The sequence below is a fragment of the Otolemur garnettii genome, unplaced genomic scaffold (genome assembly GCF_000181295.1).
Source record: "Otolemur garnettii isolate 467f Iridium unplaced genomic scaffold, OtoGar3 scaffold00178, whole genome shotgun sequence".
Lineage (NCBI taxonomy): Eukaryota > Metazoa > Chordata > Mammalia > Primates > Galagidae > Otolemur > Otolemur garnettii.
The window spans coordinates 3391522-3393240 of record NW_003852573.1 but is presented as its reverse complement, the minus strand read 5'-3'; the positions used below and the strand labels follow the sequence as shown (position 1 = coordinate 3393240).

The 1719-nt window shown below is 37.4% G+C and overlaps 1 protein-coding gene across 3 annotated transcripts in view; it reads left to right on the top strand.

Annotated features, from left to right (window-relative positions):
- ANGEL2 (angel homolog 2) overlaps nt 1–1719 on the top strand; it is a 23694-nt gene that overhangs the window by 12299 nt on the left and 9676 nt on the right. For all 3 annotated transcript variants that reach the window (XM_012811864.2, XM_023519499.1, XM_023519498.1), the window contains one exon: nt 437–858. In XM_012811864.2, the coding sequence (XP_012667318.2) occupies nt 437–858 (422 nt within the window). The remainder of the gene's footprint in view (nt 1–436; nt 859–1719) is intronic.

Below are 1719 nucleotides of genomic sequence, written 5' to 3'. Positions count from 1 at the left end.
GCAGTTCTCAATAATCACTTCTCAACAATTATTTGTTATTATTACAGTTTAACATTATAAAATTAACAAAAATAATATAAAACTCATATTCTGGCGAAATAGCCACATGGCAGCCGAAAACCGTATATTCCCTTCCTGTTGTCCCGCCTGTTCGTGCAGTCTTTCCAAAAATTGGGACTTTTTTAAAATGCCACGGGACGCGGGACAAATTGTTGAAAAGTGGAACGTCTGGTCACCCTATATTAAGGACTTAGTTTTCCAGTAAAGAGGCTGGTTAGACCTAGTCTTCAACATTTTTTATTCCAGCACGTGTAAAGATTATTACTAATGTTTACACAATATACTTTGTTAAACATTATTCAAAAGTATTAAGTTAGCTGTTTTGACATGTATGTATAAAAACAGTCCCTTCTTTAAATTCATTTCTTTCTTATAGGTTATCACTGTGAATATAAGATGCGGACAGGAAAGAAACCTGATGGCTGTGCTATTTGCTTCAAACATTCCAAATTTTCCCTCTTATCAGTGAACCCAGTGGAATTCTACCGCCCTGATATTCCTCTATTGGACAGAGACAATGTTGGATTAGTTTTACTCTTACAGCCCAAAATCCCGTGTGCTGCCTCTCCAGCGATCTGTGTAGCTAATACACATTTGTTGTACAATCCAAGGCGAGGTGATATTAAGTTAACCCAATTGGCAATGCTACTGGCAGAGATTTCTAGTGTTGCCCATCAGAAAGATGGCAGCTTCTGTCCAATAGTTATGTGTGGTGACTTTAATTCTGTTCCTGGTTCTCCACTCTATAGTTTCATAAAGGAAGGAAAATTGAATTATGAAGGACTTGCCATAGGAAAGGTAAGTAATCACTTCATCATTATTAGGGGAGAGACTCAGTTGCTCTTCTCATTATAACTTCATAATGTAAGGATAGTCATTACATGGCTGTTTGGAAACCTGGGATGATCCAGTACCCTCACTTTATCAAGCTATCATCATTTTCCACAACTACTAGTAAGTAACTATATTCATGTAGTTGAATTTCATCATCTTTATCTGTGGCAACCACACTGCTACAAGGAATTGGCAAGTGGCAGAACATAACCAAACCAGAAAAAAATCAAAGACCCAAGTGAGGAGTATGGAAAAAAAAAAGCATCACAGACAACAGACGTGGTGCTTCACAGATAAGCATCATGAACAGATAACTCAGAAGGTAGCAAGAAAGAATTGGAATGTTGGATGTGGATAATACAGTTGGCAAAATGTTAATTTAATATAAGTTTTCCTTTATGTAATGGTAAATATTTTAATTCTTTAGCTTAGAATAATTTATCCCATGTTACTGTTTTTATTGTGCCTCCTGCTGTTTACTTTAGATCACTTGATCTTCAGTATATTTAACCAAAATAGGTCCTCCACCCCTCAAGTTTTGAGTGAGTTTGAAGTTCTGTGAGAGTCGATCTCTCTTAGTACAGGCATGCCTCGTTTAGTGTGCTTTGCTTTACTGCACTGCAACAGCGTGCGTGCGTTTCCTGTCTCTGACACAGTGTGGTAATTCTCGCAATATCAGACTTTTTGTTAGTATTTTACCTGTTGATTGTAAAAGGTGATCTTTGATGTCACTGATGTAACTGAACCATGCCCATATAAGATGACGAACTTAAATGATAAATGTTGGGTGTGTTCTGGGCGGCACCTATCACTCAGAGGAGTAGG